The sequence below is a fragment of the Ceratosolen solmsi genome, unplaced genomic scaffold, assembly GCF_000503995.2.
Source record: "Ceratosolen solmsi marchali unplaced genomic scaffold, CerSol_1.0 scaffold39, whole genome shotgun sequence".
NCBI lineage: Eukaryota > Metazoa > Arthropoda > Insecta > Hymenoptera > Agaonidae > Ceratosolen > Ceratosolen solmsi.
Window position 1 is genome coordinate 3294185 of NW_011948433.1, and position 12920 is coordinate 3307104.

At 44.3% G+C, this 12920-nt stretch overlaps 1 protein-coding gene across 4 annotated transcripts in view; it reads right to left on the reverse strand.

Moving 5' to 3' along the window:
* Positions 1-9383, reverse strand: part of Ten-a (Teneurin-a transmembrane protein) — a 99265-nt gene extending 89882 nt beyond the window's left edge. For all 4 annotated transcript variants that reach the window (XM_011502547.1, XM_011502546.1, XM_011502545.1 and 1 more), the window contains exon 1: positions 9351-9383. In XM_011502547.1, the coding sequence (XP_011500849.1) occupies positions 9351-9352 (2 nt within the window). In that variant the 5' untranslated portion in view covers positions 9353-9383. The remainder of the gene's footprint in view (positions 1-9350) is intronic.
* Between the last annotated feature and the right edge of the window lie 3537 nt (positions 9384-12920).

Here is a 12920-nt window from a genome sequence, read left to right on the forward strand (position 1 = left end):
GGGGTGTACGAAAGAGTTAGGGGAGTTGAGAGTGAGAGGGCTCTAATTTAAAGAATGACCCGAAATCGGCCGTTACGTGTCCGAGCGGTTCCCCCCTCCTCTCCCTCTCTCGCACTCTCCCTCTCTCTCCCTCTCTCTCTCTCCCTCTCTCTCTCTCCCGAGGCTGACACGTGCTACGAATAAAAATAAAAGCCATTTCAGCGCTCGAACTTTTCCGCGAAAAGCGAGCGCACGCGGTGGCGGCGCACCATCTGCGCCCGTACGGCGTGTGTCCGGCAATATTACAAGTGGCTGGCGGATGCTGCGGAATTAAACCGTTGAAAGGCAGTAGTAGTAGTTGGCTCCGTGAGCTTCCCTTGTTTTTGTTGCCGGCCCGAACACATAATTGCGACTGGGGACGCGTGCGACTATGGGAAGCTGTTCACGAGCGGATGAGCGCGCACGGCTTGATAAGAGCATTATTTAATTCAATTCTTTACCGGGGTCAGGCATCGCTTATTTATGCGGCTCCAAGCCGGAATGATAAGGCGCCTGGGCTTATTGAGATTCATTGGGTGTCGTGGCGGAGGAGGAGGATGAGTGGGGGGGGGGGGGGGGGTGTCTGCCGGCGATCGTCCTACCTCCTAATGCCGATACGTCAAAATTCCTGCGCATCATACGTTTAGCGGCTTACGCGAAATATGAAAGAGTTCGGATGACGCTGAGGGCGGGGAAAAAAAATAAATGGCGCATTCACGATCGAATTACTGCTAAAGTGTCTTTGCGCGGGGCCAAAAGAATAAGAAAAAGTACGGGATGAAGGAGGGGGATGGAGAATGAATACGGTCACCGGGAATAGAAATCAGCGGAGACGACGTAGGCAACAATAACGAAAGGTTAGGTAAAGCCTATTTCGACGATGTATGTGGGAATAAAGGGACGGGAAAAAGTAAGCTCGGAGTCTCGACGCAAAGCTGGAAAGATCAGGATTACTTCTCCCATAAGTATAGAAAATGTAAGAAGATTATATTATATATAATCGTCCATTGTGCGGAGATGGTGACAATGATAATGACGGTACTCTATTCTGGTCCGATAATTGATTATCGAAAGAAATGGTCGCGGACGTTTGACTAGCCGGATTATCAAGCGTTACAAAATCTATTCTTTCTTTGGAAAATCCTAAGTTCATTAAACTATTAGGCTTTTGTTACATCGCAGCAGATCCAATTTCTTTCGAGTGTATACGATTACGCCCAGCAACATTAGTTATCTGGCTAACAAAATTATAATAAAGTCCTTACAATAATAGCAAATTAACTCCTGATTAATACTAACTTGATTGGATAACGGAAATAAAGAGCCGAATTAAAAACAATTGCTCATCACATGACATCTCTTAACCTAATAAATCATGATGACAGGATGATGAAACGTATTTTACGGTTCGCCGAAACTTGAGTTACTAGAATTGTAGAAGCTCTCATACCTTCGCCTTTTTCCTTCTAGCTATTATTTTTGTTTCTTTATATAATTGCTACTTGGCTACTTCGCCGATAACATTTAACACCTTCTAACGGCGAATTAAATAATTGATGATTAAATACGAAATTCTTATGTCAATCGAGATTAATTCGTAAAATATCTACGACATAGAGGAAGCAATGAAAATGAAAATAAAGGCTTAATGGGAACAGAGAAAGAAAAGTCGCAATACAGAATACATTATGTGAAATGCAGCTGATTTTATTTGTCACGGTGCAACTAACTTTCAAGTACTGTACATTGTATTAAATATTATCACGGTTGCACCTTGAAGTTCTCTCAAAAATTAAAAGAACCATATGGATATAAGTGAACGTGTATCACAGCACTACCAGCGAATACAACAAAATTTCATCATAAGCGACTAAAGCGATACTGCTTTTTACTTACTGTCCTTTTATTTTTATGCTAGGACTAGTAGTATTACCATTTTTTTTTCTCATTGCTTTCTTTAAATACAAAAGCGAAGCAATTTATTTTTTTTTTTTTTTTTGTTTTTATTTTTATTAAAACATCTTTCAATATTACTGTCCAATATTTCACGGGCTTGGCATAGAAATTTGCATATTTTATTAATTTCCTCCATAATTTAATAGGAATTTTCAGCAATAGCAAAGAATCAACTAACTCGTTACAATGTTAATAAATAAAAAATAAATCACACTGGGCTTAATTAGTTTTTTTTTCCTTTCTTCTTCTTCATCTTCTTCTTATTCTTCTTCTTCTTCTTCTTCTTCTTCTTCTTCTTCTTCTACTTCTTCTTCTTATTCTTTCTCTCTTCTTCTTTTTCTTCTTCTCATTTTTCTTTTTATACATCAAACAACGAATCCGATGAATTTCAACAAAAAAGAAATGAAAATCACGTTTTCCATCTAGGCATAGAGGAGGCGACGCGCGTGCGCGTTCGCGCCGATGATATGATATGCATAAGAAGAAAAAAAAATTTCAAAAGAAATATGTTGTTGGATTGGCAACGGAACGCTCGACTCTCGAAATAAACCACCGTATGCGTTCAAAAATGTAAATGAGCTATTCCCGATACGTCAGGGTTTTGTGGGTGGGGGGACGGGACGGGACGGGGGGGGAATTAAAATGATTCGCATTTGCGAAAGAAAATAGTTAGACGATACTATACGAAATTGGGTTAAAAATGCGATATGCAATGACATCTGTCGTCCTACGTCCGTCCTGTAGTACTATCGAGAATAACGAATGGCGGCGCCAAGGGAAGGAGCCGCGAATGAAAAGTGGAATATTTAACGGGAAGCGCTAATTGTCCCAAGACCAAATGACATTCGAGTAATTAGCGCTAATCCCGCGCGGAGCATTAGCAAATGGATCCCCGGTTGCGGCGAACCGGGGGCAGGGAGACAATCGGGGCAGCCGAAGGCGGGAGCGAGTGCAAAGTCCTCGTGAATAAGTAAGTGCGAGTGACCGCTTAAGTACAAGCAGCGACTGGCATTGCGCGGGCATATCGGCTCGCTTCCATGATTAAGTAGCTATTTAGCGGCGGTCCCAGCGCGGTCTCGAGACGCCCGAGGAGGCCGACGGCCCCGGCTCCCGATGTCTATCAGCGACGCGGGCCTCGACGTTACCAAAAACGACCGGATATTAGAGAGAAGGCCCGATGAAGCAGATATTGGCAATTGGCTAGCGATCGACCGCCCTCACCCAATCACCGTTCCTTTACGCTTGGGCGGTGCTTAAAATTCGGTGATGGTAATTATAATGCCGTTCTCGAGCTAATTCTAACGATCACTCGATTGCTCGACGCTTGAAACGACGATTTCCCAGGATGTTTATCGAATTTGCATGGCGGAACGATAAAGCCTGATATACGCCCAAGGTGGAGAGGAGAGCGATTTTTGTGCTGCCTAGTCGATGACGTGTCGACCACGCTTTGCTCGAGAAAAATTAGAGGTCCTCGAAAAGCGAGGAAATGCTTTACGATGAATATTCGGGATAATTTATTGGGCCTTTCCGTTCGATCCATTTCTCAAATGCTAATGAATTTCGAACAAGAAATAAAGAAAGTCGACTATACGTTGTGAGGCGGATGTACGGCTAGTCACGACGACGAGCCGCAATTAAAGAATTCCATCGAGTCGTGAAAGCCACAAGAATACTTTCGATACTTAAGTTTCCACCTTATTTGTCGAGGCAGCCGACAACGTTTGTCATCGCCATGTCATCACAACGTTACTTTACGCATATTTTCCTCAAGACCGATATCTCGACGTTTCTACAATTCCTTTCCGTAATGTTTTATAAATACACTCTCCGAGTCGCGATCGATGAGCCCACAAATCCTGCCTGTAAAAACAAATCGATTATACGATACTTAATTTATACTCAAATCGTATTTCACGAACATTTAACGATCCGCTTGTTGTTTGTTTAATATGATACAATGGCTCTTTGATTGAAGGCTATAATATTCGAGCATGAATCTTTGCTGCCAATTAGGCGTGCTGGATCTCGTACGTGATATTAAGATGAAAAAAAGGGCGGGGGGGGGGGGATTATAAATCACCAATTACATTCAATTATATTAAGTTAATTAAGTTATATGAAAGATGCATTGATGTGGTAATGGGCTCGCGCGTCGAGTGCGCCAAATACGCAGCTCGCGAGAGCTCGTACATTAATTCTCCAACTGGATAACGATACATTTCTTACGCAAGCTGCATGCGCTTCAACGCCCATGGACCTCATTCACATACCGAGATATTTTCAGAACAAACTCCCTACGAATAACTCTTGAGAATTATAAAAAGCATAAAGCTGAAAGCTGAAAGCTGAAAGGTGTATTGATGAAGCGAGATGGAGAGACGGCAGCAATGAAAACGTAGAGAGGTAGATGTAGAGGTAGAGAGGTAGAGAGAGGTAGAGAGAGAGAGAGAATGAGACCTCGTTACAACTCGGCGCAACAACGGTCCTTGTGTATCAATAAGCACCTTATTGTATACGAGGACTCGGGCTCGCCGGACGAGCCGAGAGTTGCCCATACGGAATTTACGCTTTACTTTTATAAGGTGCTTTCGTTTATTGTAATTGCGCGATTAATGTAGCGAACGTCTTGGAGAAAACGCGGGTCTGTGCACGGATAAAAATTATAAAAGAGGATCGGGGCCCCGAAGGAGCAGCCAACGTTAAATCCATCGCTGGGGCTTTATGTTGGAAAGCGCACGTATCGCCCTGTCTAATGGAAATGCAAACGGTGATTTTCAGCCGTTAAAATTTTGTAAAAGCCGCTGCTTATAAATCATAGCTCGTGCAATTTTTTTCTTTCTCCACAACGAGACGGAAATTCGCTCCATGAAATAATAAAATAGGTGTGAAAACGGAAATTATACTTTTGTAAGTTTAAGCCGGGGCGAACGGACGCGGAGCCCCAGCGGCGCCCGGTGTGACATTTTAATATTGCAGTCGATCAAAAATTTTGCTTCCTCGCAATGATGAAAATCCATTAAATTATTACGAAGAAAATAAATTGACCCTATTTTTCAGGGCAAAACTCCCGCTAATGAAGATTTTAACGCGCTCTGTAAAAACGTGGTGTAAAAAATTTTTCCTCCTGATAATCCTCTCTTAAACCGGGGCGCCGTTTTTCCCCGGTGACTTGTATACCAGACCACTTCCTAAACGAAGGTTAGTCGAGTCATTCGCCGACTCGATAATGACTCCCGTTACGCTTAATCCAATGAAGAGCCATGTAAACCACAACGAATGTAAGGCGCAACTCGACGAGTTTCGGCACGCAATTATTCATCATGGCTCGTCGTCGCTTAACGCCGTCGTCTCGTTTGTTCCAAAGCGAGAGAGGTCAGAGAGCTAGAACGAGAGACAGAGGTAGAGATAGAGGTAGAGATGGAGGTATAGATAGAGATACAGATAGAGAGAGAGAGAGAGAGAGAGAGATACAGCTAGAGAGAGAGAGAGAGAGAGAGAGAGAGAGAGATCACGGTTACCAAATTACCGAAAAATTAACTGGAAATTGAAAAGCCAACGATCATGTCATTATATCGGGCCCCCCATTATAATTCAGCCTAAGTAGCAATAGTACTGGGCTTTGTAATTTCGTTGGTGGCGAAGGAAGGGAGCGGCGGGTCGAGTCGAGTCGAGTCGAGTCGGGTCGGGTCGGGTCGGGTCGGGTCTGGTGGGCGGGTGGGCGAGGAGGAGGAGGCCGCCGAGGGTATTTCGGAATGCGCGTGCCGGCATCGCGGGGCACTTCCGGCGGCCGCACGCGATATCCCCGAGCTTTATAAATAAACGCGGGCTTGTAATGCGACGGACGGGACCCGCGTGTAGATATATAGAGAGACGTGGAAACGCGGGAGACGCGGGAGAGGAGGCGCATCGTAAATAATTCATCCGCGGCGGCCCGAGTCAAGATATATCGCTCATCCCCCCTTTACTCGACCCTCCCCCTCGATTCCACCCCACTCGGTTCTCGTGCATACTGCAAGGTGCAGCGTCGCTTCACTGATGAGTCAATTTTGACGTTTGGCTTGCCACCCTTTATTTATCTCGCGATCCCTTCTTTTCCCGGCTTGCCCCCCCCCCACCCCAATCCCACATCGTTCTCGATCGCCCTATCCACAGCTCCGCAACCACGCAATTACAATGCAGCGTACTTTTTCTTTCTATCGTCCGTCGTCACCTTATCCTATATAGTCATTTATTTCACTCGTCACCTACCCCTCGTAGACATCGTTGTACAGTCGTGTACTCGCGCGTTACTATCTCGCTCAATCCCCCACCTCGATCACCCGCTTCCACCTATATATATATATATATATATATATATATATATATATATACGCCTCAAATATTCATGAACGAGCGGAACAACCTACGTCCCCCTACAGTGTATGTGCGGCGAGCGACGGCACGAGGTGGCGGATGGGATGGGCTGCGTCATTTCGCGTCGCGGAAGACGATAATTTATAAGGTGAGCCGCCCTAGCCAAGCGCGAGGCTTTTAATGATGCCAAGTGACGATACGATGAAATTGGATTACCTCCCTTTGGCTCTCGACGTCGCCTTTGAAGCTTCGCCGATCGCTTTCCCTCATCCTCTTTCGCTCGCTCACTATCGCCAGCGCGCGCTTCCTCCTTCTCCTTCTCCTCAACAACCGCCCTCCGCGCTCCACTCTCTACGTGCCTTTTATTTCGGCTGCTCGTTAATGCCACTTCCTCGGACAGAACTGGGCCAACGCGATGCCACTTAGGCTATAGCGGATCTTCGGGGCTGCTTATCGATTCGCCTTGAATATTGAAATTTAATTACTTTAAGTCCGCCGATGCCGAGTTGCCGCGCGTCCCCGCATTAACTTTTATTAACTCGATTGATAATGGCCGGAGCCGAGGATTACCATAAGATTGCACTACCATCGTAGCCGAGTTCCGTATTAGCTGGCGCAGCTTATAAATGTACGAATGCTTTTACATTAGCGGCTATTTTTACAACCGCCGCAGCCCGGCCCAAAGTCCGGCCGTTCAAAAATGAAAATTCCCATTTGGCCCAATGTGCTTAAATACGCGATGTCCCGCCCGCCTCGCTCCCCCGCCACACATCCCTATCCCACTATAATGAAATAAAACGGAGAAGGTCGTTCAATTTGACTTTAATACTCCCGTTTCCATTTCCACGAATGTGCCTCGGGATTTTCATCGTCAGCAGTAGCAGCAGGAGCGGCCGACACCGCCACCGCGTAACCCCGCGGCTGTCGCGAAAAATCGAGGAAACGGCAGAAAAGGTCAAAGTTCGACAGGCGCATAATATCGGATAGGCGATGGGAGGGACGAGGGGTTGGCGCCTTCGCATAATAAATGACGGAGCGTGGTTAGCGACGGGCGTCTTGGAACTCGGTGCCGAGGAGGCCAACCCCACGGCTCGGGGACTTCATTTTTGTCCCGCTTGTAAATAAGCCTAGAAATCGATGCCGCGCGCCCGTTTCTCTTCCCATCTCGGGGTCGTGGCGCATCTCCGTCGAATGTTTACGCACCGGCGCGAGTCTTTGTCGCCGCGCGGCCCCTCTGCCACGATCTGGGTTAAAATTTCAAATGAGACAGTGTGCCGCGGCCTCGATGCTAAAGTTGCCCCCCTCTGGCATAGGGGGCGGCGGCTTACCTGCGAGACCTCCTTTATTAATCTCGCCCGGGGCGAAAGGGCGCTTTCCCGTCGCTTCCCCTGTCACCGGGGTGAACAACGGGCTCGTGGGCGGCTGGACGGGGTACGGTGGTGGCTGGGTGGTACGGCGTAGGTGCGGAATGAGAAAATGCGCGGGGGCGGGGGGGGGGCTCGAATATTTTGCCTTAATCGGACGAATGAAATGATTCCGCGAGGAGGGCGCAATATCAAACAAATGAGTCGGGCTCGTAAAAAGAAATTTCGCCGAGGCGTACGCGCACCAGTTCCGTACTCCGTGCATATTTGAAGAGCTTGGCGGCAGGGCGTCCGGGGAGAACGGCGGCGGGTGCGTCGAGGAAAAAAAAAAGAAGAAAAAGAAGAAGTAGCAGAAGATGAAAAAAAAAAAATAAGAGTAAGGAGGTAAATAAAAAGAGGAAGAAGAAAGGAGCACGGCAGCGCGAGAGGAAGAAATGAAGCCGGAGGCTCGCGAGAGCCAATCGTTGGCTCCGATCCTCTGGGCATGCGCGTGTTTATCCAAGGGAAAAGCCGCGGCGCCTAGGGCGGTGCGCTACTCCAATTGCGTTAGACAATTGACATCCGCGCGACGGCACGGACTCCCATATATCCGCCATTTTCGGATTCTCCTCGGGAAAAACGGGAAAATGTTTTGACGCCGGGGTGGAAAAGCCGTGTGCCAGAGGGGGAGCGGAGTGTCGACAGGTCGCGCCGGGAGGAAAAAATCACTTCGCGTTAGGGTGGCAATGACTGGGGATGGGGATCACCGATAGGATACGAAAGGGAAGGAAGGGAGGACACGAGGGTCGGCGTGGGCGTCGAAGAAAAGAGGGAAGAGGGAAGCACTTTCAGGTGTAGTTCTGATTTTTCAAGTCGTGTACTAGTCCCGAATAAATTTTTTATTGGTGCTGGTACACGCACGAGCGGTCCGAGGGGCTGAAGAATCTATGTGTGTCGCCGTTACCTAGCGCGGGCCAAAGGTGGGTTGGATTTTTGTTTTGTTTTTATTTGTTTTTTTTGTTTTTTGTTTTTTTTTCAAAACGAGAAGATGTAACAACAAACTTCGCGGCATTAGGGTCACACGGCATAATAGCCTGATAGAAAAGAAAACGAAAAAACAAAAAATAAATAAATAAATAAAAATAAAAAAAAAAACAGGCTCTATCCTATCATTGTTCCGTGGCGTTCTAACTCATTTAGGGGTAATTTTCCAGAGCGCGGGTATGTATATATTGGCACTATGTATAATACAGGCGGGAAATTTTCCCGCTTCTCGGGTTGTAAGAAATGTTGGCGTAATATTAATAAGCTGATTCCATTAGCTGATTTTGAATACTCATTTAAAACTTTTCGTTTACATAGTTAATCCAAGCAGATGGATGTAAATTAGAAAGGTTTGAAACATTGTTTTGAATGAAATCGTATGCAAAATTGCATAAAACTATGCAAACTCACGTGGTGCTACTATTATAGTCCTAAGCAGTGGCGTATCACACATTGTGCATGCAAATTAATGCCAAAGGAGCATTTTTGAGAAATTATTATTACTGCCTGAATTCATTATTCATTTTTTTTTTTAATAACGTATAAATGTCTTTTTCACAAAGCCGGCACGCGTCTCGGTCTTTGATTAATATTTTTTCGTATAAAGAAATTTTTATTATAAGAAGTACATACATGTAGGGTGACTGCACCAATAAATGACCAGGTACCAGCGAATGACTGAAAAGAGAAAGCAAATGACAAAGATTAAATTTGTGATAAAGTATTTGGGATGGGCGGAAAATGAAATGAAATAATCCAATATTCGAAAAACTTAAAGTACTAGTTATTCCCTAGTTTATAAATGATAAATAAATTGTTTTACAGGTGAGTTGAAGTATTGCATGGCCCAGTCATTGCTGCTGGCTTAATTGATCACATATATACTGCCGCGGTCACCGTAAACATTAATTTTGCTTAACATTAGACGTGTTGGCATCTCCACCCAAATAAATATTATGACAAGGAAAAAATAGCGTTTAATTTATCTAATAATTATCATACATAATGTAATTATAATGTTATGTATTTTGAAAAGGGGAAGTCATCCATTAGACGAATACAAAATTAGATAGGCAGAATCCAAGATAATTTCAGATTCAAGTATGCTAAAGATAGAACAGGCGTATATTTAGATTTAGTGTAATTTTGAAAACTGAGATTAGAAATGAAATTATGAAAGAATATATAATGTATAGTCAATTTTCAACTTTTATTATTCTTCAGATTTCCAAATCCCCGATTTTCGGACTACTTTGATAAACTGAAATGTATTTTGACTTTCCCTTATTCAATTTTTATCCAACTTAACCATGAAATATTTAGATAGAAAGTATTTTTTAAAGTTACGAACTCGCCTGAAATTTTCATGATAACTTTAATATCATGCCCCGGCAGAGAAACTTTAACCAAGATTTCCTAACTCCATTATATATTCCTAATTATATTATTATTGCTATTATAATAGTAATAGGAATAGTAATAGTAATAATAATAATAGTAATAGTAATAATTATTATTATTACTATAATTATCATTATCATTATTATTGTCATTAATATTATTGTTATTGTTGTTATTAGGACAATGAAAAAGCAAATCGATATCAAATATCAGAGGCAGCGGCACAAGATATTTAAGAAAAGAGGGGCCCCCAGTGTTTCTCGAACGGACCCTAAGGCCATCGTTAAAACAATCTCCAATCGTTTGATACGTATTACAAACCTGCATAAACATAAACATTCGGACAATAATGGCTCCTCCCACGCGTAATCATAGGAAAATATTTTGCTTATGGGTCAACAAAAGCAGAGTTTATACCTTTTCGGAAAATACTGCCGTATCGAGTGCCCCGCCCCGAAAATCCCTCGCAAAGTGTCTAACGGCCAGAAAGGGATATTAGAGAAAGGACATTTCCGTGTTTTCCCTTCGCACGGTAAAGACCGCGCGTCAACGCACGCACACGCACACACATGGACGAGCGCGCGCAGACGCCGCCCCCAATACGACGCTCATGACGCGTGTCAATCCAAAAGGACGAGCGTTTCTGACTATAATACATTATACGTGGCGGCTGGCTGGTGAGAGTGTGCGGCAATAGGTTTGGTAGGAGGACGTTTGACGGAGAGGAGGTTGGTGGAGGTTTGTGGAGGTTTGCGGAGGTTTGCGGAGGTTTGCGGAGGTTTGCGGAGGTTTGCGGAGGTTTGCGGAGGTGGAAGGGGGTAACGGCGAGAGGAGCCGTGACGAGGTGGTGAAGGGGGAGGGGGTCAAGGAGGAAGACGGGGAGGAGAACGAGGATGTTGACGAGGAGGAGGAGGGCAATGGAAACTAGACAGCTAGAAGATCGTGTTTCGATCGATCCCTCGACAAGACGAAGGAAAAGATCTCGAGGTCGTCGACGACGGCGACGAGTGGTCGTTTTCCACGCGTTTCGTGTGTCTACATAATGTGTGGACGACAGGGCCGCGCTTGTATTCTCTCGATGGCACACTTTCATTTTCTTAATGGAAGAGGGACACGGAGCGTAAGCGAGACCGAGCGCTACTCTGTTTTCGAAAAAAAATTTGCCTTTTATTTTTGAAAGATTGGATCTAACAGTGTACTCTCGATTCGACCCAATACTCTTTGCGATGAGAAAAAAAAAATAAATATAGACACGCGCGCGCACTCGCACGCACGAATAAAATTTTTGTAATCAGAAAATAATTTACAAAAAACGTCAGAATTTTTTTTCTCTCTTCCGTCGATGTGCCAACATATACAGAACCTCAATCTCTTGTCCGTTCATGTAATGGCGACCTAGAAAAAAGAAAAAAAAATCTAACAAAATCCTTCTCTTTCCGCATGAAGAGAAATAATAAGAGGAGAGTGGTTGGGTGGACGGGTGGGTGGGAGGGGACAGAGGGAGAGGGAGAGGGAGAGAAAGAATTTCTTACGCGGGATAGAGAGAAGTTTTGCGGACGGTCTCGGTAGTCCCTTCGGGGGAAAAGTTATCGTAACTTCCTCCCCAAACTTCATTTCGCAAATATTACCTTTTAAGCACTATTTTTGCCAATTCTCTGCACGTCATTCATGCTATACGATTTCCCGGCCTTAAATATATTATTACCTGAGGATTTTACAGATATATGAATGTATGAGGTCATAATCCGGATTTGAACATGAGACGAGATATTTACTTGTCTTGTTTCGAAATTAGCTAACTTTTATAGTATATTTTGTCGAATATAATGTCGAATGGTAATGGGACGGTTTATTTATAGTCTGTCAAAATATCGATGTATATGATAATTTGTATTTATCAGTGCTGTATAATTATTTCAAATCTGATTTACCGTTTACAGCTGACTTGACACACTTGCGCCCGTACAAAGATGGAAAAGTGCGATGACTCGTTTAATGTGCGCCATAAACTTAAATAACAAAATTAAAAAAATAATCTTAAACAGAGAAATAAAAAAAAGTTTGTTAATTAAATAAACATACCCGGAGATGTACAAGCAATTTCTCAGCGCATTAAAAAGTTTATTTTATCGAAAGCCATCTCAACGAAATCGCCGCTATAAAACAAACTTAGTTTTCTTGATAAACCAATTTAAATGCCATATAAGCTCGGCTTACAGAATCTCACATTATATCTGGGGAAAACCGCGAGGGAAAGTGGGTCGCGGCCACTTTCGCGAAGGGCGAGAGAAAAATTGGAATCCCTACTCACGACGCAGAACGTCGATGGGAATTAGAAAAACAATCGAATGGGAATCGATTTGACGGCAAAAAGCTCCCAAGCCATTAACATTTACTGACACACATACAGGACACCAAAGGCAATTCGTTTCCATAATTCACGACGGCGCGCACGCCAACGTTCATGCGTACGCAATATGAAATATCGCGAGAGCGGGAGGGAGAGGATGAGAGAGAGAGAGAGAGAGAGAGAGAGAGAGAGAGAAAGAATGGTGTAGAGACACCGATAAAAATAGAGAGATAAAAGCAGAGGGCCGCGAGAGGGAGGTAGAGAGATAGAGGCACATGAATATCGGAATATAATATCAGGTGTGTGTGTGTGTGTGTGTGTGTGTGTGTGTGTGTGCGCGTAACCTTACAGGTTCGACCCTTTTGCAGGCTTGGTACTCGGCGAAGCCCTTCCAAGTCTCCAAGCCGCGTATTTAGTTTCAGGGTGCGCGACTCTCTCCCTCTTCGAAGCCA